A 21,589-nucleotide genomic window follows, 5' to 3' on the forward strand; every position below is an offset into this window, starting at 1 on the left:
ACTAACCTGCATCTTGCCCAACTTTTTCATTGCAGTGCTACATGTGTAAGTAATGTTGTCCTGACTTTTATGTTGCTCATCAGCTGTGGTTCAAGGATATAATGTCAAGTGTGCCCAGTTGTGAAAAAACCAACAAAGCCTTCCATCCTCATTTTGTAATTTTCCAAACTGCAGAATGATCATTGATTGCACAGACATTAAAATTGATGCTCCATCCTCAATGGACTTGCAAAAGCAGACTTACTCTGCATACAGGGGAATGCACAGTTTCAAAGTTTTAATCGGTGTGGCTCCAAATGCTGTAATAATGTTTTGCAGCAAGTTGTATCCGGGTTCTATCTCTGACAAAAGCATTGTGTCTGACTGTGGGATTCTCAAAGTTTTCAAGTCTCGTGACACAATCCTTGCAGATAAAGGATTTTTGATATCTGACATTTTGCCTCAAGGTGTGACATTAAACATCCCATTTTTACATCATGGAAAGCTGACAGAAGCTGAGGTCCAACTGACAAAGGAAATTGCACGTACAAGAGTGCATGTTGAACGGGTCAATGCTCGTCTAAAGGACTTTAAAATCCTAAACAGCATACCTCACACCTTGCGGAGCCATGCAAATGTAGTAGTGCAACTTTGCTGTGCCTTAGTTAATCTCCAGAGCCCACTCATTAGGGAAGTCAGTGTAAATGTCAGTGATTAGACTGATTTGTTTTTTGGGGCTAACCTCACATTGTTGGGTAATCTCTCAGTGTTTATCAGTTATGAATATGACCAATTTCAGTTTGCTGTAGAAACACATTAAAATTGTTTTATTGCTTTCAGATGCATGTCTTAAAATGTTGGAATATTTAAACAACAGTTGGGGAAAGTAACTAAGTACAAAAGTAAAAGCACAGGACTTAAACTATTTACATATGTGCACTTTATAGTGGATATGTTTTACTTTTTCTTCACTACACTTGAGAGCAGTATCTGTTTTTTCTACTCAATTACCTTTTTAAATGACACTGAAAAGTATTGTTTTACAGTTTGGGACCAGATAAATGTCTGAGAGTCATTTTCAACATATTAAATTTTGATCAAACAAATACCTACTCATTTATTACAAAAATAGGTAATCAATTTGATCACCAAAAACAGCACAATTTAAAGTGTACAATACTTAGACTCTTGTACTTAAGTACATTTTTAACAATTTCCTTTAAACTTGTCCTTGACTTTCTTCACCTGTATCTGTGCCTTTACTTACTTAACAAAGTTGAGTATTTCATCCACTACTGAACATAAAAGGGTGATTCTTTAACTACGGGCACTATTGGCCTTGTAAATGTAATTTCCACCACACCACTGCCTTACAATATAAAGCGCCTTGGGGCAACTGTTTGTGGTGATTTGGAGCTATATACATGTGCTCTGATGTCACTGTTTATCTCCATAGAAACTACCCACACAATCTTTCAAACTTTTTAAAGGGACATTATTGTTGTGGTGGAAATTACGGCAATAGTGTGGGACAACTACATTTCGTTTAAAAAAAATCACAACAGCTGTATGACATTGAATACCCCAATTATGTTTTGATTATTTTACTGATATTTTATTCAGAGATATTTTAAAACATTAGAAAAAACGTTTTTTTACTATTCATTTTCATCATTGAAGATCATAAGTCTGGGTGTGGGACAAGCACAAAACGGCAATATTTGCATATAATCAAGGGACATAAAAGTGCCCGTAGTCTAAGAATCACCCAAAAAACATAAAACTGGTAGATAACACAAGATATCAACAGTTATTAATAGTAATTCATAAAAGCAGGGGCAAAATATGGGTATGGAAGAAGGCTTCTAGGACAGGCACATTTTCCTGCCAAGCTTCATCACGAGGGATTTGAATGATAAGACACTCCTTTGTGGTCCACACACTGAAGAAGCAAGTGTCCCTTCCAGTGATGTGCAGTTGACCTTGAACCTGATGCCAGTATGGGTGCTCTTTTTTAAATGAAATGCACCTGCTTCATCCTGGTACAAATAAAAAGAATTGTCCCTTACTGTGTCCTCCATTGTATTGTCCCTCCACTTGTAGGGACAATACAAGGGGCACTTCACCTCTAAAAGGTCAGTCTCTCCAATTAAGCCATCAGGTGAAGCACCGAGGATACCAGACCTGGACAGCCACAAACCAGATGGATACACATGTCTTCCCACTCCCTCCTCAAAAGCTTTTATGCCATTTTGTTCATGGGCATTTCCCCATTCGATGGCATGCACCCCTTGAAGGTTCTGCATAGTTGTCAACTTCTTGATTAGAGATGGGGTGACTCTTTTGGAATTTAAAATCAATCCGAAATTACTCGCAGTCAAGCGACCCTTCCTCAGTTCATGCCACAATTTATTCTCTTTTTGGCCTACAGTCGCTTCCTGTGTTTCTTTTATTTGCTGTGGCGACAACTGCAGCGCAGAAAGGACAGCATCACTGCCCAGGTGCTTGTTGGTGTTAACGATGCACTCAACTGACAGCTCAAGCAGCGGATGATGCTCGACTTGAGGTTCAGGGGCTAGCAGTCAGGAAATCCCAGTAAACTGACCCTGAAACTGATTCAAGAGCCACTGGTGGTCACCTTGGCTCGGTGTGCTGGTGAGTAACTGGCAGTGTTGCCACAGTTACTTTGAAAAAGTAATCCAATTACTGATTACTGATTACTCCTTGAAAAAGTAACTTAGTTACTTTACTGATTACTCAGTTGTAAAAGTAACTAAGTTAGATTACTAGTTACTTTTTTAGTTACTTTCCCCAGCTGTCGACAACAACCCTCTGCCACCTCAACATGACAATGATACTTGTTTAGCCAAAACTCGCTTTATAGTCACCCTTTCTTGACTTCAATGAAAATAAATACTTGTTTTATAAAAAGTAAAATAAAGACCTCTTTCTTGATCTCATATTTCACTGTTGACAGCACTGTAACAGTAAAACTTGCAATTTCTAGCCTACATTGTTTATAAATGTAACTATTAAATTCTTTCTAACATTATTCTAACATTTAAATTCTCTCTAAACATTTTACTTGTCGAAATTATTATTATTATAAGTAGTATTAGTAGTTGTAGCAAAAAAAGGCTTCAAAACTGGACCTTTAATCTAGGGGTGTTGTGGGGGGCACATCCTTGCCCCACGCCCCCATTCCATCTGGATTCGCCCCTGCTTTGGTGGTTGAGCACAAAGAATGGATAACATTTATTTATGTAGAAAACAGGACCAGATTTACAGGTAAGAAAGTTTTATTGCGTTTTCACATCATGTGGTCCTCAGAAAGAGAGTTTAGGTGCATTTGAGTGGAAAATAGTTAGTTGTTGACACGTCGCGGAGGATCAGCTGTTTTTAACGAGACGTTACGGAGCGGCTCAGATCAGAATTCTAAATAAAGGAGAAAAATAAAACACAAAAATGTCTTTGTAAAGTTCAGTGCAGGTGTGCTGTTGTCACCATGCTTTAAGAGGTGAGGACGAGTCGTAGCTGCTGCAGAAAACCGCGGATGAAAAGCTCACAGCTCGCTTAAAGTGTGTAGTTCAGTCAAACCCCGACCTCCTGCCCACAGACCAAGTTTAATGCTGCTATCAACCCACAATGAAAAATAATAGTAACGCACAGTGACTTGGAGAAGTAACTTTAATCTGATTACTGATTTGGAAAGATTAACGCGTTAGATTACTCGTTACTAAAAAAAGTGGTCAGATTAGAGTAACGCGTTACTCAGTAACTGGGGCACCTTAGCTGGAAAAAGTTCCTTTACAGTTTTCACAATGGTGCCAGTGCTGCTGGGCTTTTTCCACTTGCAGGCAACATCTGTGGAACTCACATTATATATTGCCCACACCAGCAGGCCTGCAGCATGGCTACATTTGATTCCCCTGGGACATTCACAGGTGGCTTCCCTGATCTTTCCCTGGTCTTCCATGAGGATCTGCAGTATAAAATATGCATAACACTATCACAATAAATCAATGAAATATATAAATGAAATAGTCCAGTTTAATTTAATGTATTTGTTTATTTAAACAGGGATCATGTGTAAACACATTAATCAAAAAAGATGAAAGACTCGGTTCGCTTGATTATGTTCCTTCTTGACGAATCGCGATAAAGTCAATTTTCCCTCCAAGGTCCACGCTAGTTGATACATAATCAAGTGAGTCGAGTCTTAAATTAGGAAAACAAAAGTTGTTTGTACTTAATTAGATGATGGCGACTGCTCTCCTTGTCCGTCCATGTCCGTCCAGCTCATATCAGAATTCAAAATGAGTCAAATGGCTCTAAGAGAGCTAAATAGACGGCTGTGTAATGAATGGAACCACACTTCCATCTACTGGATATCCAGTGTGCATGAGTGTGTATTTGCGAATCAGTAGGCATTTATTTGTGGACCTGTGTGGATTTCGCGAAAAGAATGTCTCAAAATTACGTCACAGAGGAAAGCGATGAATGCGTGTAATTGGTAATCCACAAATGCTGAAACTCAATTCACAAATACAATTTCCAGTTTTACAAATGTATTTTTTTTTTTTTACAAATTAAGTTTTATATTTGCAAATACAACATTATTTGCAAAGACCAATTTACAAGTTACAAATATTAAATTTGCATTTGTGGATATCTGAACACATTTGCAAATCAATGATTATTTGTAGATTATTTGTAGACAGTCTGTGTGCATTTACAAATATTAATGAGACAATTTTAACCCCATAGATTTTTGGCTGAACTGAGGAACTACACAAAGTCTTTTTTTATTTATTTATTTTTTTTTTTTATGGAAGTCCAAAGTCAGTGCACAGCATCACTGGACTACACGTCACAGTAGAACACCAAAATGTAAGTCCCTTTTCTGTTGTTTATAAATTAATAAATATCAAATGACAATGATCTATTTTAGCCGTTATATAAAACAAATAATGAATGTTTTTACATTCTTTCAATTGTACAAATATTTCATGAGGTGAAAGCTGGAACATACCATTCAACCCGGCTTCGCCTCGTTGAATGGTATGTTCCAGCTTTCACCTCATGAAATATTTGTACCATTGAACTCATAAACCTTCATTATTTGTATATTAACACATAAAAAAACCCACACAAACAGACATAACAAAGCACATAATAAACACCAACATTTTAAAGACAGTATCCCTATTCCCCGTCAATTCTTATACTTTTGTGTAAACAACGTGAAAAGATTGACCACGTTCCTGGTCCAAGATGGCGGGCAGAACTACTCGCCCTTGGCTGCTTTAGTGAACGACTATGTCCACTCTAGTGTTTCCATTATTATCTCTATGAGTCAAACACTTCGGCTTTACGAGCTGGAAGTAGACTGAGGGTCATTTAACATTGTGTTAGCAACATGGCGGTTAATCTTACAGAGCTGTCTCTGCCTCAGTTAGAGGGACTGAAAACCCAGCTAGATCAGGTACAGTTATCAAATTACTTTTATTTGGGTGTCGAGTGTATGATGAAGATAATCTGAAGGAAACCTCTAGTTTTAGCTGAGTTGTATCTTGTTAGCTCATAAGGCTAATGCTAGTCACGCTGGTTGTAATTTAAGTAGTAAGTGGGGGCAGATGTAAATCACACAAAAAAATGAGCAGGCTTTCAAATACAGAATTTACTTTTATGAATATTGCATTTTGGTAGAATCATGTAAGATTGATAATGTTTGCATTTAGCTTTGACAATCAGCGACTAGATGTGGTGTAGGACTAGAAGTAGCTCTAGTCACTCCTTCATTCCAAAATACACCACAAATGTTGGTTAAAAAAATCCTTTAAATATATTGGTGCTTTTAGTTGGAATCAGTTGCCAATCATGTGTTTAAACTTGTGATAATCTTAACTGTCATTTTTGCTCAAGTGTTTTAGAAAGCCAGTCTAGCCAATTTATGTATATGAGTCATTCCAGTTCCCCACCTGACCCCCTCAGTTTTGCCTGAAAAAAATATATGTGATGGATAATGTAACTATTAGACAATATCCAAAATTTCAGATCTCTACTCTGCATACTTTTCTCACAAAAAATTCCTAATTGGAGTAAAGTCAGCCCATTTTTTTTGGTGTCATTGTCTAACTGACCATTTTCAACTTAAACTATCTCAAGATGTATTTGTGTCATGTCCATAAAATCTTGTAGGCCAATAGTCCTAGTCCTGGAGACACTGTATACCAACTTGCAGGGTTGTTGTTTAATTCATGACCTAATGCTAGCTCTCTGGATTTCTTAGAAAATTTGACCTTGCAAATTCTGGAACGACCTTTTCATGTTCACAGAATCCAGAATTTTTAATGCATGACCTTCAAACTTTGCATGTGGTTTGTCATGAAGTATGTGTCTAACATTCTGTAATGGATTTTTAGGTCTGAAAATTGAAAAAAAAAAAAAAAACATTTTCGTCAGTGTTTGAGGCCATATATCAAAAAATGATACCAGATACCAATGTCAAACTTAATTTTTTAAAAAGATCACGTTCTTCATAACAAAATATAAAACAATTGGGATGGGGTTTTGCCTCATTTTTCTGCAATGAATTTTTAAATTACCCTTGTTTTGGAACATTCACGCTTAGCAAATCGGAAGCAAATCAAGATGTGCAAGTGACATTTATGCACCCACATGGCCCTGCTAGGAGTTACTTCTGGCCCAGAAGCGAAGATCTTTGCTGGGTGCCAGCTGAATATCAGTCAGAATCAGTGTATTTTCGGTTTCGACTGATATTCAGCTGGATATGTGTATTTCAACTTGCAAGCCATTTAGATAGCAATTTGCTAATTTAGATAGCAATTTGCTAATTCAAATATGAACCAAGAGATACTTTATTTTACAAAGTTAAGGTTACCTTACAAAGTTCTACAATAACATACAACATCCTAGTGGAAGTTGCCCATGAAAGTGTCTGATTTTCCTGTGACGTTTTCTGTAATAACATATCTTTGACCAGTAGATGTAATTGGTGCTTCAATTTTCATGATGATATGCTGAAGAGGCACCCAGCAAAGTATCATTTTTTTTATATATATATGGCCTCAAATATTGACCAAAATGTGTTTTTTTTTTTGTTTTTGTTTTTTTTGTTTTGTTTTTTTTTCAGACCTAAAAATCTAAAAATTTATTGGACTTATTCATCTCCCATTACAGAATGTTAGAGACATAGTTAATGACAAACCACATGCAAAGTTTGAAGGTCATGCATTAAAAATTCTGGATTCTGTGAACATGAAAAGGTCGTTCCAGAATTCGTAAGGTCAAATTTTTCTAAGAAACTCCTCCGCACGTCTGTCTCAATGTGCCGAAAAAGTGCTGATGTCCACGTCTTTTCACAATTCCTGTGCTAGTCAGACGACATACCGGATCAAGACAGCGTCCAGTTTAGAAATGAACGGCACATTCCACTGTTACAGGAGTTTCTGTCATGGAAAGAGGAGCGGAATTCCACGCGTCGCGGTGGAGCCGCATGGCGCAACGCCGTGATAAAGCCTCACAGGACATGTTGGGGCATGTCCAGCTCATGCTCAATTTCTCGGATAATCACACGACTGAAAAGCAACCGACAGCCGTCTGAAATCCACCTGAAAGCCGTCCTGTGAGACCAACACGGAGGTGGTTTTGTGCCGCGTAATGAACGGCTCCGTGGTGCGTCCCTCCGCTTTTCTTTCCATGAAAAAAACTCCTGTAACAGTGGAATGTGCTGAAAAAGTGCTGATGTCCACGTCTCCTGCCTTTTTGTGAATGTCAGACGACGTCCCAGATCAACAAAGCCTTCACGTTGGAAATTATCTGGTTGTTTTAGCGGGGTGTGAGCCTGTCGATCGGAGCGCGGCGCACACTCAGACGCTGTGGGCTGGCCTTAAAGCGGCAGTAACACTCCTTAATCTGTGTAATCCCCACAAAATGGTCCCTGAAAGCCATATTAATTTTCCGAATGGTGTCCACCTGGAGGTCTCTCACAGTTTCTGGAAAAAAATTGATGCAGCAAAGCTCCAAATCGTTAAGGCATTTATTCGCAATAAAAAAGCGACGAGAGGGGTGGACCAGTGCTAACACAAAGCTTGCTCACAGGCGAATGACGCAACCGACAGGCGTGAAAAAACTCACGCATGCGCACGAAGGTTCAAGCTTGGCTGATGCTATCACACGTGATTCAAATCCATAATAGTTTTTGAAAAAAATAAAAAGGTCGGATACTTTTCTAACAGACCTCGTATATGCATATGTTTTAACACATGACTTCACAGACTTCACTTCACTTCACAGACTAAAGTTAATTATGGAGTTCCACAAGGTTCTGTGCTAGGACCAATTTTATTCACTTTATACATGCTTCCCTTAGGCAGTATTATTAGACGGTATTGCTTAAATTTTCATTGTTACGCAGATGATACCCAGCTTTATCTATCCATGAAGCCAGAGGACACACACCAATTAGCTAAACTGCAGGATTGTCTTACAGACATAAAGACATGGATGACCTCTAATTTCCTGCTTTTAAACTCAGATAAAACTGAAGTTATTGTACTTGGCCCCACAAATCTTAGAAACATGGTGTCTAACCAGATCCTTACTCTGGATGGCATTACCCTGACCTCTAGTAATACTGTGAGAAATCTTGGAGTCATTTTTGATCAGGATATGTCATTCAAAGTGCATATTAAACAAATATGTAGGACTGCTTTTTTGCATTTACGCAATATCTCTAAAATCAGAAAGGTCTTGTCTCAGAGTGATGCTGAAAAACTAATTCATGCATTTATTTCCTCTAGGCTGGACTATTGTAATTCATTATTATCAGGTTGTCCTAAAAGTTCCCTAAAAAGCCTTCAGTTAATTCAAAATGCTGCAGCTAGAGTACTGACGGGGACTAGAAGGAGAGAGCATATCTCACCCATATTGGCCTCTCTTCATTGGCTTCCTGTTAATTCTAGAATAGAATTTAAAATTCTTCTTCTTACTTATAAGGTTTTGAATAATCAGGTCCCATCTTATCTTAGGGACCTCGTAGTACCATATTACCCCAATAGAGCGCTTCGCTCTCAGACTGCAGGCTTACTTGTAGTTCCTAGGGTTTGTAAGAGTAGAATGGGAGGCAGAGCCTTCAGCTTTCAGGCTCCTCTCCTGTGGAACCAGCTCCCAATTCAGATCAGGGAGACAGACACCCTCTCTACTTTTAAGATTAGGCTTAAAACTTTCCTTTTTGCTAAAGCTTATAGTTAGGGCTGGATCAGGTGACCCTGAACCATCCCTTAGTTATGCTGCTATAGACGTAGACTGCTGGGGGGTTCCCATGATGCACTGTTTCTTTTTCTTTTTGCTCTGTATGCACCACTCTGCATTTAATCATTAGTGATCGATCTCTGCTCCCCTCCACAGCATGTCTTTTTCCTGGTTCTCTCCCTCAGCCCCAACCAGTCCCAGCAGAAGACTGCCCCTCCCTGAGCCTGGTTCTGCTGGAGGTTTCTTCCTGTTAAAAGGGAGTTTTTCCTTCCCACTGTAGCCAAGTGCTTGCTCACAGGGGGTCGTTTTGACCGTTGGGGTTTTACATAATTATTGTATGGCCTTGCCTTACAATATAAAGCGCCTTGGGGCAACTGTTTGTTGTGATTTGGCGCTATATAAAAAAAATTGATTGATTGATTGATTGATTGACATGGTGTTTTGTTGTACGTCTTATGTGGAATTTCTAAATGCATCAGTCAAAAAACATACATTTAAACAAGGAAGAAAAATATATCAAATACTAAAAAGTCCTTAGTTTAGAAGGCTGAATGACTATCATCTCAGTGTAATTGGAGAGTTTAGCAGTCAAAAGTTAGGTGACATCCAGTTCTTTCCTGCAAGTACACAGGGCTCCATCTTAGTCATCTTACTAATATTAAATCTAATTTCTATGAACGCTGGCATATCTTTCTGCAAATCATCGGCATAACATTGAAAATCAATCTCTTATAGACAAGTAATTTTTCCTAATTGTGCTAAATACAGGGAAAATAATAGTGGACTGTGAACTGACCCCTGAGGGTCTGTTAAGCATAACAGTGGAGGATCCCTGTGAAATATAGAAAAGACAGTGGCTACAAGTAAGGGCGACAGAATGCCTCTGATTTACTGATTGTCGTCGTCGTGTGACAACCCCTATTTTTCTCTTTTCCTCGCGTTTGTACAGATGCAGCTGATCCATTAAATTTAAAGTGTATGTGGCACCAAAAAATGTGCACAAATAATCATTAAAAATGATGAAATGTTAATATTTTAAAAAATCCTGAACAATAAAAGTCGATAAGCGCACAGGTGAACGATAAACAACAGCTATCTGAAGCCTGCACTCTATTTCAGCCCTCAGCCGCAGCCATATTGTTGCTACGTCATCACTGGAACGGCACCTGCTGATTCAAGCCTAAATCAATTATAAACACGGCGGAGGTCGAGCTGTTTTTGGACGATTTTTTTAGTGTGGAGCTTTTTTTTTTTTTTAAGTCCAGTCTAAAGGTGTTTCTGAAGCAGCTGTCCATTTGAAATGGACAGACGCAAAGTAGAAAAGTGTGCTGTGGTCTGATGAGTCCACATTTCAAATTGTTTTTGGAAAACATGGATGTCATGTCTTCTGGACAAAAGAGGAAAAAGACCATCCAGATTGTTACCAGCGCAAAGTTCAAAAGGCAGCATCTGTGATGGTTTGGGGTGTGTTAGTGCCCATGGCATGGACAACACACATCTGTGATGGCACCATCAATGCTGAAAGGTACATCCAGGTTTTGGAACAACACATGCTGCCATCCAAGCAACGTCTTTTTCAGAGACGTCCCTGCTTATTTCAGCAAGACAATGCCAATCCACATTCTGCACGTGTTACAACAGCGTGGCTTCGTAGAAAAAGAGTGCGGATACTAGACTGGCCTGCCTGCAGTCCAGACCTGTTTCCCATTGAAAATGTGTGGCGCATTATGAAGCGCAAAATACGACAACGGAGACCCCGGACTGTTGACCAGCTGAAGTTGTACATCAAGCAAAAATGGGAAAGAATTCCAGCTACAAAGCTTCAACAATTAGTGTCCTCAGTTCCCAAACGCTTATTGAGTGTTGTTAGAAGGAAAGGTGATGTTACACAGTGGGAAACATACCACTGTCCCAGCTTTTTTGAAACATGTTGCAGGCATCCATTTTTACTTATTATATCATTATATTAATATATATTCTTGTAAAGGTTTCATGGCTACAGAATCAGTTCCAATGTTTGTTGTATCTCTGAATTTCTTGTGTTATATCTGTAGATTTCCTGTTTTGGGATTGGTCTCCCATACCTGAAGACACTTTGCACTGAAAACACATTGGAACTGCCCCAACAAATAAAACCTCACTTACCAGAGATACCAAAATATTCTCATCTGTCCAAGAGAACACAGTGATATTTTAAATATAAGTAGCATAAGTTGCATAACTGAGTGTCAGTCAGTGTGGGCATTTGCCCCTGTCCACTGCCGTAACACAGTGCACCAGACCCTTGACACTCCACTTGTGGATGATGAGCCCACATGGCGGTGACACCATGTTGTTTTTTCAGGGTTATTAGGTATTACGTAGATTTACAGAATTTGAGAGTATCTCTCTAGGCGTGCTGACAAAACTCATTAACATCAACAAAAAGTACAACCTGTTTATTTGATCCTATACCAACAAAACTGTTTAAGGACCTGTGGCCCACTCTTGGGCTGACTGTGTTGGAAATTATTAGTCTCTCATTAACTTCTGGATCTGTTCCTAAATATTTCAAATCTGCAGTGATTTAAAAAAAAGCTTGGGACTCCGACGAGGGCGGTCGCATCTCCTCCACTCTCCCTTATCTCTGCTCTCTGCTTTGACCTTCAAGTCCCTACTTCACCAGACTGTGAATTCCTCAAATTATATTGGATACTGGATCTATTGGACTACTAATGGATTTACCATGGAATTGATCAGCTGGTCTCTGAACGCTATTGACACCATTTTTTTCTGCAAGAAGGTCAGGACAGGGGGATCCTACCTGCCCAGATGGAATGTATCCTGCGGGCTATGTTCTCGACTCCTGGGGGTCTTGGCATATTGCATGCTTGGCGCCTTTTTTCCGTTGAAGACATCGAGGATTTATTCATTTTTGGTCTTATGGTAGCAGGGCTGGTACTTTCTGGCTTATGTGTTGTCCTGATCTACCGGAAAATTGGCAAGATGGCGGCATCAAGAACCACGGCCCCTCGCTTGTCCGTCATGATTAACGAGGTTAGCAAGGCAGTGCATTCTTAGACTGCGATGACTCTTGAACTGAGACGCAAATTGGATGACATCTTGGAGCAGATGCGTGCCTTGCAGTTGAAGTTGAAGATTTCGGAGGCTGGTGAATATTCTTAATTCATAATTGGGAATATTCTTAATTCATAATTGGGATTTGGTTGTTCAAGTGGAACTGTAAAAAGTGTTTTTCACTGCTCAACCACAACACGGCGGGCTTATCAAGCCTGAAGGACAAATTGCCTGACTGTTTTCCTCCAGAGGAATGTCTTCTGGCCTTGGTGATCAGTTGGCTCTTTTTTATCTCATCTCACAAAGACAATAAATTGTTTTCATAGGACTGACGCATGCCCCACTTCCTCCCCCTACCCTCCATCAAACACCCCCTACTCCGGCTTCTGCTCACGTCACTCCTTCCCCCTTCTGCGGGGCGGTGCAGTTTTAGCTGCTGCTGGCCTCCGTTTCTCCCCCCAAGCTGACGGTGGCACATCTCAGGGTTGCTGCTTGACCTTCACCCACTTGCCTCAATTCGGGTAACGGACTTCTTAAAACTTAGTGCACATAAACAATGTCAAATGTGTATGTGCTGTCTTTAATTCTGATGGGTGCCATTATTACGGTGAACAAGTAATAATTGTGGACTAATTGCTGTCTGAGGTAACTGGAGTGTAAACATAATTTCTCCACTGTGAGATCAATAAAGTATATCTCATCTCATCTCAATATAGTCCAGTAACAAACAGTGTAGCTAATCGGCTGTAGTCATAAGAAACTGATCTCTCACCATTTTAGTGAGTGCACATATCACAGAGTAATGCATTCTGAACGCTGATTGAAACAGTTCATCAAACCATTAGTCACATATTTCAGAGGTTTTGATACATCTTCTTCCTAAATCTTTGTCATTAAATGTCATGTTGATTCTAATATGAAATGTTTTTGTGGAGGAAAAACTTTGTAAATTTTAATGTCTTGCAGGAAATTGAGTTCTTGACCTCTTCAATAGGCCAGCTAAAAGTTGTCCAAACAAAGTTTGTTGAAGCAAAAGACAGTTTGAATGTGCTGAACAAAAATAATAAAGGTGAGTAAAAACTATATTATAATAACCAAGTGGCGTGTGTGTGTGTGTGTGTGTGTGTGTGTGTGTGTGTGTGTGTGTGTGTGTGTGTGTGTGTGTGTGTGTGTGTGTGTGTGTGTGTGTGTGTGTGTGTGTGTGTGTGTGTGTGTGTGTGTGCGCGTGTGCATGAGCGCCCGCTGAAATTTGCCTTTTGGTATGCTTAAGTATTTTGGGTCAAGGATGAACGTTTTAACGTTTCCCATAATCCCCCTGCTCTTCACAGAATGCACCACGGTGCCAGCAAAGTTCTGGCATCTCACAGTGCATGTAAACATTGGCAAAGCGCGGATGTGAATGGCGCCAATTCAGCTATTTCACTAGTGATTATGATGACACGCTCTCAAGTTGAGACGGTTATCTAGAAGAGGTGTAGCACATGTGATAAACTTCTGCCGTGCCCCAATGTTGTCTTGTTGTCCACGCTTCACAAGATGTTTACATTGTGCCCTGAACCGGAACTCTGCTGAAACCGACCTCTCATGTGAGTCATGGACCGCCAGACGGTGTGAGAGTCACAACTGCAAAACACTGAATGGGAGTTTGGGGTTTTAAATGTTATTGTGGTTCATGTTAGTTTAACAGTGTTGTTAGTGTTATTGATTTATTCAAAGGATTCAAAAGAATTTTATTGTCATATGCACAAAGGAACATGTTCCCTGCACAATGAAATGTGATTACTGCATTTAACCCATCCTAATTGCCAGTTAGGAGCAGAAGTCGCCTTTAGGCGCCCGGGGACCAGCTCCAGATGTATGTCCTGCCTTAGGTCAACAGCAGGGCTGAGCAAACCAAGACCGGCCTCATGACGACAACCGACACACACAACAACACACATAAGCCGGCCCGGTACATGAACACATTTAGAAATTTATTGTTTATTGTTTATTTATTGTGTATTTGTGGTTGAATTGGATTAGTCAGTTTAGGTAAGTCTCATGTTGCCGACACCATGAATGTAGTGGGTTTGATGTCTCCCGCCAGTCTGTTTCTGCCTGTCTAAAATTAGAAGCGCCTGCTTGCGGCAGAATGTGGGAAAGACAAAACGGTGTGTGTGTGTGTGTCGCAAAGGTTTCTGGAATCCCACTTAGCTCTAAATTCAGATCACAGAGATCAGCTTCGATCACAGAGAAACTGGGGAGGGCTAACATTTGCTGTTTGGTATGCTTATGTATTTTGGGTCAAGACTGAACGTTGCCAAAATGGAACATTGATAGGACTCATATTTTTGTAGAAGCTACGGATATTAACTAACAGCACTGAACAATGGATGTTGCTAACTACATTCTGGACTCACACGCCATTCCAGCAGGAGGTGGTAAGTCATCTTTATATTAAAAGTGTGAGTGTAGTGAGTGATTTTATTTAATAAGCATGGCTGAAAACACTTATTTCCATTGTGGTCCATTTAAAAATCAATTGACAAAATAGAAGTAAAAATAAAATAATAATAATAATAATAGTGTGTATATGATAACAAGAACCTAAACCAGTGGTGTCCAAAGACATTCCAGAAAATTGTTTTGTACTTAACACAACTGCTCCTCACTGGTTGCTCTCCCTGACGGAGTGCAACCAGTTACCAAAAAAAAAACAAGTTACTAATAAGTAGTAATTCTGGCACTTGTCCCTCCAGTGGTAACATGTACATTCGCTGTCCAGGTTGTTAGACCTGCTCAACAGGTCATCAAAGCAAATTTAGAATCAAATCATAGTGTAAATGGACTGCATTTATATAGCGCTTTTCCATCTGCATCAGATGCTCAAAGTGCTTTACAATTATGCCTCACATTCACCCTGATGTCAGGGTGCTGCCATACAAGGCGCTCACTACACACCGGGAGCAATAGGGGATTACAGGCTTTGCCCAAGGGCCCTTAGTGATTTTCCAGTCAGGTGGGAATTTGAACCCATGATCTTCTGGACCCAAGCCCAACACCATAACCACTAGACCATCACCTCCCCTAGTAATTGTGTGGTGAAAACCTGACACATATAGGCACATTCAAGTTCAAATCAAGCATCAGACTGGGAAAGTAACTTTGAATGTAGTATGGATGTTGCCGCCAAACAGGCTGGTTTGAGTGTTTCAGAAACTTTTAATCTACAGGGATTTTCACATACAGCCATCTCTACGGTTGACAAAGAATGGTGTGAAAAAGAAAAAACATCCACTGAGTGGTGGGTCTCTGGACAAAAATGCTTTGTTAAAGGCAGACATCAGAGGTGTGTGTGTGTGTGTGTGTGTGTGTGTGTGTGTGTGTGTGTGTGTGTGTGTGTGTGTGTGTGTGTGTGTGTGTGTGTGTGTGTGTGTGTGTGTGTGTGTGTGTGTGTGTGTGTGTGTGTATTAATAATGAGTGCAAATATGAATTGTGCCTTCAGGGGTCCACTGTGTTCAGTTAGAAGAAACTTGACAAGACATTGCTTCATATCTGTGATATTGCTGCCACTGTACAGGTTTTCTGCCTTTTTCATTACTCTGCTTTCTGTTGCAGGAAAAGAATTGCTTGTGCCACTTACCAGTTCTGTATCCTTTTGTTTAATGGAGAAGCAACCATTAAAGTACCAGCTAGAGTACTGACAGGGACTAGAAGGAGAGAGCATATCTCACCCATATTGGCCTCTCTTCATTGGCTTCCTGTTAATTCTAGAATAGAATTTAAAATTCTTCTTCTTACTTATAAGGTTTTGAATAATCAGGTCCCTTCTTATCTTAGGGACCTCATAGTACCATATCACCCCAATAGAGCGCTTCGCTGTCAGACTGCAGGCTTACTTGTAGTTCCTAGGGTTTGTAAGAGTAGAATGGGAGGCAGAGCCTTCAGCTTTCAGGCTCCTCTCCTGTGGAACCAGCTCCCAATTCGGATCAGGGAGACAGACACCCTCTCTGCTTTTAAGATTAGGCTTAAAACTTTCCTTTTTGCTAAAGCTTATAGTTAGGGCTGGATCAGGTGACCCTGAACCATCCCTTAGTTATGCTGCTATAGACTTAGACTGCTGGGGGGTTCCCATAATGCACTGAGTGTTTCTTTCTCTTTTTGCTCTGTATGCACCACTCTGCATTTAATCATTAGTGATTGATCTCTGCTCCCCTCCACAGCAAGTCTTTTTCCTGGTTCTCTCCCTCAGCCCCAACCAGTCCCAGCAGAAGACTGCCCCTCCCTAAGCCTGGTTCTGCTGGAGGTTTCTTCCTGTTAAAAGGGAGTTTTTCCTTCCCACTGTCGCCAAGTGCTTGCTCACAGGGGGTCGTTTTGACCTTTGGGGTTTTTACGTATTTATTGTATGGCCTTGCCTTACAATATAAAGCGCCTTGGGGCAACTGTTTGTTGTGATTTGGCGCTATATAAATAAAATTGAATTGAATGATATCTGATCAACTGTCTTGTACACTTTGGTGCAAAAATAATGGAATAATAATCTTGGCGCATCTAGCATTTTACATAACCATAGCAAAAATCATGAGTCATCACACGTGAAACAATGCTGAGCATAGCAGGCAGCTTAAAAGGTTATGAGTTGGACTACCAATATATAGATCTGGGTTTGATTCCTCAGCCCTTTACCCATCTGTATTCTTGGACAAGACAATTCATCTGCATTGTCCCAGTCCACCCAGCGGTAAATTGGTGCTGGCCTTCCTGTCCAATGGATGTCATAGAGTCTCATCCACTTTGCAGCATACGGGTAGAAGCACAGGCACCAGGGGGCCTCGGGACTTGTATTAGACTTACTTCAAGATGGCTTTTTTCTTTTTTTTTTTTTTTTTTATAAACAGACACATCACATGTATGACAAAAACAATTTTTGTTTTTGTTTGCCTCATCATTCTGGCTCTATGAAACTTTGTCAAACTAAATGTAATTAGTTTAATTAATGTTGTATTAGTTTCCAGATTAAGTGTAGGAAACAGCATGGAATCACTCAGTATTGTGGAAAGAATTATGGAGGGGCCCTGCTGTTTGCAGTCCTAAAACAAATACAAGCACAAGTCTAAAATTTGAAATTGGTTTGTAGTTAGCAGTGTGCTTACAGAACTTAACAAGCCTTTGAGCTTGGCTAATTGAACAGAAATGTGGCACCAACCAATGAGCTGTCATTTGAAACAAGGATTAAAAAACTTCAACAAGGAATTCCAGCAGGGATTGGGGCAAAAGATGCTTGATGTTGACAGTCAGCTGTCAGGTCTATACATCATTGTTCTTAACAGTACTTCTCAGATGTATGTCCCTGGAACATTAAATGATGTAGAACATGTGTTTGTGGATGTGGGGACAGGATACTATGTTGAAAAGGTAAAAGTACTGTTGTATTTGTCTTCTGAATTCCCATAAAGAAGGAAAGCATTGTGTTGTGTTCTGTATTCCCATTTATAAAGTAGAACAGGTTTGTCTCGGCAACTACTACTTATTTTTGTCTATTCCTGTGTCTCTGTAGAATGTGGAGGAGGCAAAGACATTCTTCAAACGTAAAGTCGACTTCCTCACAAAGCAGATAGAGAAAATTCAGCCAGCACTCCAGGAAAAACATGGCATGAAACAAGGTAACCCAGCAGTCTTAATTTTGTTACATTTTTTTGAACCATGTCATATAATTTTTCTATTAGGTAGGCATGGGTGTTGGCTCAATAAAATTTTCAATATGTCTTTTCTATATTTTCTTCTGTATGTCTTTCAAGGCTTTATGTTCCCAGAGTGTAAATACTGTGCAGCCTACAGTTTATACACACACTTAGAGCCACTCAGTATAAAAATAACATAAAAATTGCATTCACACCCAGTAATTCAAAAGGGGAATGTAATTTAAAAGCACATCATATTATTTTGGCTTATTTAAAAGGCATATTGACAAATGTTACGTTATTGAGCGCTGTTAGCAATTAGTCCAAATAATTTTATCATTATAAATGTACAACAGCAAGCAGATAATGTTGCTACAGAAGTTATCATTGATAAGTATTGTTAATCTAATGTTGGATAAGTTAGCATGACATTAACATCTTCTTGCAAGCGGTTGACAAATCTGTTAATGCATTAATGTCACCTTCTGGGCAGTAGTATGCATCATCAGATTGGCAAAGCAGCAAACACTATAATGGTGCAGCAGATAACAGAATAGTTACAGAGGAATCCTGTAAACATTGACAGAAACACCAAATTCGGCACAAATACTTAGGCATTACTCTTTTGAAATAAGTGATTGGCCACATGAATTTTCAATTGACAGCCAGGTAGGGGTCAATTCCTTTTAAAGAGGAATAGTTTGCGCCATGTGTCATGCTTAGTTATCATTTTATGGGGTGATATATGTCATGTCCTAGAATCCAGTAAATGTCAATATTGTTTGACCTTTACTTTGCAGACCAAGCATTCAACACAGTCAAAACTATTCCATTTATTAATCCTATTAGCTCAACCAATAATTTGCACTACTTTTAACCACATTTGAGGCAGCTTTAACTTTTGAACCCTTTACAAACTGAAATTGACCTTTGTTACCATTCTTGCTGTTTTTACCCCATAACTCCATAACATTCAGTCGTAGATGGTCCAGTCTATACCTTTTTGGAATCTTTGTGACCAGACAAAAAATGTGGTGTAGTTTTGAATATAATTGGAGCATCTTTTAATTTTTACCCCTTCAATTGACCCTTACCTTTCTGCCCATTGAAAATTCAAGTGCCCAATCTGTTTTTGTTTGAAGTGATGTCTAAAGAGTATTTGTACTGAATTTGGTGCTTCTTTTGCCATTTTCAGGATTGTTTCAGTTATCTGCTGCACTATAAATACTGTAGATACAATTTTATAAACACTATTGTAAATAAATGTTCTGCATTATTATGATAAAAGTATTAGTAACAAATTAGCTAAAGTACCAATAGTAAAAGCTTGCTTCCTAGCCAGGTAGCATAGCATCATAAGATAATAGCATGGAGAAGTTCTGTTGCCCCAAGGTAGATTAACGAACAAACAAAGATAAGAATGAAGAAATTGAGGCCAAAGACTATCCATGGTTGATTAATACTCTACGTATAGCACTACAGTGATTCTGTGTTTCCTGTAAATTCCACAACTACAAACCACACACTGTGACTGATATTTAGAGGGCTTTAGCCCCCTGTTGTAAGCCTAACCTTTGCATTTTATTTCTGAACCAGTACTACCAAACTCACACAACTGTGTTCTTACTTGCAGCTGTAATCGAAGTGATGAATGTGAAGCTTCAGCAGCTACAAAAGAACCAGCAGGCATTGCAACTTGTGGGGACCGCCAAGTCTTAACGAAAACACCCGTGTCAGCTCTTCATAACATGGGACGTTTTGAATTTATGTGTAAAATTTGAACAGCAGTTGTTGAACAGAGAAGAAAAAAAAAATACAATGCTTGGGAACTTGTGAATGGCCTGTTGGTAAAGCAAACCAATTAAAACCAGTTGTACTTCACCTTTTTAAATAAATCAACGGTTGTGTTTTTTGTTTGAATAATTAAAGGTTGTTGTGCATTCAAGTGCTACTGTTCTGTATTTATAAAACACTTCCCGTTCATCTTTTTAGATGTTTCATCAGAAATGATGCACTTTAATTAAGATAAATTCATTATGGTTGGGGAATCTACAGTACCAGTTTCTCTTTGAGGCATTTTGGAGAACATGTGATGTTATTATGGGGTTTCCTTTGACTGTAAAAAGTTCCCTAATTTTGTATTATTTGTTTTATTATCTCAAAGTAATCCAAGTCAAGTGTCGAGGACAACACTGAAAGGTATAACTGGGTTAGTCATATCAGGTTACCTTCTGAAGATGCTGTGTAAGCAAGATGTGACATGTTTTGAAGACTAAAGAGGTCCAAGCGTCTGTTACTCAGCTTGTAGATATTTTCTTCTTTCTACCTGAAGAATAGAAGAGGGAACAACATAATTTTGGCCAAACAGGCTGTTTCTCCGGGAACAATAATAGCATGCTGTTCTGAGGACCTTTGCCTGGAGAAGTCCAAGGAAACGTCTGTATTTCGCAGAGCTGCAACAGATAGATGGTTACATTTGAGAGGTGGGGATGGAACAGGTGCCTGCTTGTGTGATTGCCATCCAGCATCTGGCTCTCTTCCGGAGTGTGGTGGATCCCCTCGAAGCTGACCAGGAGAATCATCATCAACATAGAGTTGGTGGAGTGTTTGGTTGGAAAGACTGTTGCTCCTTAATGTATAAACTTTACAAGTTTGAAAAAGTGCAGAATCATCCAACAAAACTCTTCCAGCGATTTGCGTCATACCTGGAGCATTTACAAAGCCTCCAATTATCAGAAATCGAGTTCCGTCACCAAAGGGCAGCTCTCATTCAAACAGAAGCTCTTGAAACAGCACAACAAGGTAAACCGTGCAATTTGATGCAACTGGCTTTTCAAACACTCCCTCAAACAAAGAATGGCTTTCACTGTCGTACATACACTCAACAAAAATAAATGCAACACTTTTGGTTTTGCTCCCATTTTGTATGAGATGAACTCAAAGATCTAAAACTTTTTCCACATACACAATATCACCATTTCCCTCAAATATTGTTCACAAACCAGTCTAAATCTGTGATAGTGAGCACTTCTCCTTTGCTGAGATAATCCATCCCACCTCACAGGTGTGCCATATCAAGATGCTGATTAGACACCATGATTAGTGCACAGGTGTGCCTTAGACTGCCCACAATAAAAGGCCACTCTGAAAGGTGCAGTTTTATCACACATCACAATGCCACAGATGTCGCAAGGATGCATGCAATTGGCATGCTGACAGCAGGAATGTCAACCAGAGCTGTTGCTCGTGTATTGAATGTTCATTTCTCTACCATAAGCCGTCTCCAAAGGCGTTTCAGAGAATTTGGCAGTACATCCAACCAGCCTCACAACCGCAGACCACGTGTAACCACACCAGCCCAGGACCTCCACATCCAGCATGTTCACCTCCAAGATCGTCTGAGACCAGCCACTCGGACAGCCGCTGAAACAATCGGTTTGCATAACCAAAGAATTTCTGCACAAACTGTCAGAAACCGTCTCTGGGAAGCTCATCTGCATGCTCGTCGTCCTCATCGGGGTCTCGACCTGACTCCAGTTCGTCGTCGTAACCGACTTGAGTGGGCAAATGCTCACATTCGCTGGCGTTTGGCACGTTGGAGAGGTGTTCTCTTCACG

General features: G+C 39.8%; 1 protein-coding gene across 1 annotated transcript; it reads left to right on the top strand.

Annotated features, from left to right (window-relative positions):
- Positions 1 to 5,342: 5,342 nt before the first annotated feature.
- pfdn5 (prefoldin 5) lies at positions 5,343 to 19,757 on the top strand. Its single transcript, XM_034166707.1, has 6 exons — positions 5,343 to 5,464; positions 13,279 to 13,381; positions 15,910 to 15,941; positions 17,632 to 17,706; positions 17,849 to 17,954; positions 19,606 to 19,757. The coding sequence occupies exons 1-6, from the start codon at positions 5,399 to 5,401 to the stop codon at positions 19,689 to 19,691; spliced, it is 468 nt and encodes a 155-aa protein (XP_034022598.1). The 5' UTR covers positions 5,343 to 5,398; the 3' UTR covers positions 19,692 to 19,757.
- Positions 19,758 to 21,589: the final 1,832 nt, after the last annotated feature.

Source organism: Thalassophryne amazonica, chromosome 3 (genome assembly GCF_902500255.1).
Source record: "Thalassophryne amazonica chromosome 3, fThaAma1.1, whole genome shotgun sequence".
Lineage (NCBI taxonomy): Eukaryota > Metazoa > Chordata > Actinopteri > Batrachoidiformes > Batrachoididae > Thalassophryne > Thalassophryne amazonica.

Coding starts and splice junctions, on each gene's coding strand:
- pfdn5 (XM_034166707.1), top strand. CDS start 5,399: ATGGCGGTTAATCTTACAGAGCTGTCTCTGCCTCAGTTAGAGGGACTG. Junction 15,942..17,631: donor TTGTGCCACTTACCAGTTCT/GTATCCTTTTGT, acceptor AGTACTTCTCAG/ATGTATGTCCCTGGAACATT. Junction 17,707..17,848: donor CAGGATACTATGTTGAAAAG/GTAAAAGTACTG, acceptor GTGTCTCTGTAG/AATGTGGAGGAGGCAAAGAC.